A 1,772-nucleotide genomic window follows, 5' to 3' on the forward strand; every position below is an offset into this window, starting at 1 on the left:
ATTGGGTTACTTAATTCAACAAGACTTGTTATTTTGAAATCAAAAACTAATCGGTACTGGTAATCCTAAAAGCTTCAATTTTATTTGATAAATAAACAAGTCACTTTTTTTTTTTTTTTTTGAGAAATAAACATGTCACTTTGAAAAGAAAAAATAAATTATATTTCAAACCTAATTGATGATATGCATGTAAAAATAAGTTCAAGCAAGACAAAAGAAGAACTTACTTAGCTGAATCCAAATTTAGTTTGAGCAAACCAGAAAGAAAATACATATAAATCTGGCCAAGTAATCTAACATAAGCAGAGCAGCCGCATGTTGAAGGAATACTTGGGATCTTTTAGTCTTCCATGAAGAAAGGCTCGTTGAGATCAAAGTCAAGTACTTTACTACTAGTCCGAGTCTGATTTGCTTCTTCTCGTAATGACAGTGATTCTATAGCACCAAAAGTCTGACTATCTTCACTCGATTCAGCAACCTGACCAGTAGGAGTGGCATACTCTTTTACTTTTGTAGCATAGGATGGTTCAATAGCTTGAGGTTTCTTATGTTTGGTATGGCTAGATCTATGACCTCCTAATGCTTGAAAAGTTGAGAAGGTTCTGGCACAAGTGCTGCATTTGAATACTTTAAGCTTCTTTAATATCTTTTTCTGAATTTGAGACTCAAAGGCTCTTACTTTTGTCTCCCGATTCCTCTTCTCCATCTTCTTCCCTGCCAACATATTATCTATAGTCGCAATATCATGTTCAACTTCTTGCAGCTCTCTTATTATCTTATCTTTTTTCCCTTGCTCAAAATCTCTCCATTCATATTCCACATCTACTGATTCTTGATCGGCTATTCTCAAATTTCTTTTCTTTTTCAATTGTGGCTCTTCCATCATCCGCTTTCTCCTGGCTACATGTTCAAAAGCTCGATATTCATCCTTGTCTTGAGCTAAACTTATTAGACCATCAGCTGCTACAATAACTGGATCAAGATCGCGACCTGAATCAACAAGATTTCCTCGGCCTCTCTTAGCGGTCTTGGTCCATCTGAAGAAATCATCCTTATCTTGCTCAGGCAGCATAAGTATCGGAGATGTTACTGCAAGTTCAGGTTGAGGAGGCCGAATTCCCCTCCAATTCCTATTTGGATGGTACTTCATGTGACCAGACAATGATTTCCTAGACTTGAAGTCTTTGAAACATAAACAACATTGGAATTTGCCAATATCCCTATTCACAATGTCAGTTTCGATTGTGTCGCTTTTTTCTGAAGAAGAAGGTGCACGATCAACCTTATATTTGAACTTCTTTGACTGGAGCTTGGTTGAATGAATTCGCTTGTGACCACCCAGAGCCTGTCCGCAAGAGAACTTTCGTTGACAGAAATTACATATATGTTTCCCAAAACTTTGTTGTTGTATAGGCAATCCAATAAAGCTTTGTTCTACTTGTATGGGCTCAGGTTCATCAGGGAACAAGATGATTTGCAGTCCATTGTTCTCTTCTGACAGCTCATCGTTCCATTCAAACCTATCATGGTTATAATTCTCCATTAGAGAAAAAACCAAGATCAAAGAGTAGAAAAACTAGCAAAAGTTGAGGAAGAAAAAGAGAGAGAGGGGGGCTGCGTTGTAAGGTTTAGACTAGGGTTTACTGTTAACTGTTTACTGCAAAAATTGCTTAAGAAAGAGTGGTTTTAAATAGGGAAGCTCGGAAACCTTTCACTACTATTCAGTCTTCTATTAGGTATAGGAATATACTACAGCCACAGCCACAGCCACA

At 37.2% G+C, this 1,772-nt stretch overlaps 1 protein-coding gene across 1 annotated transcript; it reads right to left on the minus strand.

Moving 5' to 3' along the window:
* Positions 1-340: 340 nt before the first annotated feature.
* On the minus strand, positions 341-1,543 carry LOC115951650 (zinc finger protein ZAT4-like). The gene has a single exon (XM_031068815.1). It carries the CDS (start codon positions 1,541-1,543, stop codon positions 341-343), a length of 1,203 nt encoding a protein of 400 aa, XP_030924675.1.
* Between the last annotated feature and the right edge of the window lie 229 nt (positions 1,544-1,772).

Source organism: Quercus lobata, chromosome 7 (genome assembly GCF_001633185.2).
Source record: "Quercus lobata isolate SW786 chromosome 7, ValleyOak3.0 Primary Assembly, whole genome shotgun sequence".
NCBI classification, from domain to species: domain Eukaryota; kingdom Viridiplantae; phylum Streptophyta; class Magnoliopsida; order Fagales; family Fagaceae; genus Quercus; species Quercus lobata.

What these genes read in the sequence shown, in the direction of transcription:
- LOC115951650 (XM_031068815.1), bottom strand. Translation starts at nt 1,543, where the DNA reads ATGGAGAATTATAACCATGATAGGTTTGAATGGAACGATGAGCTGTCA.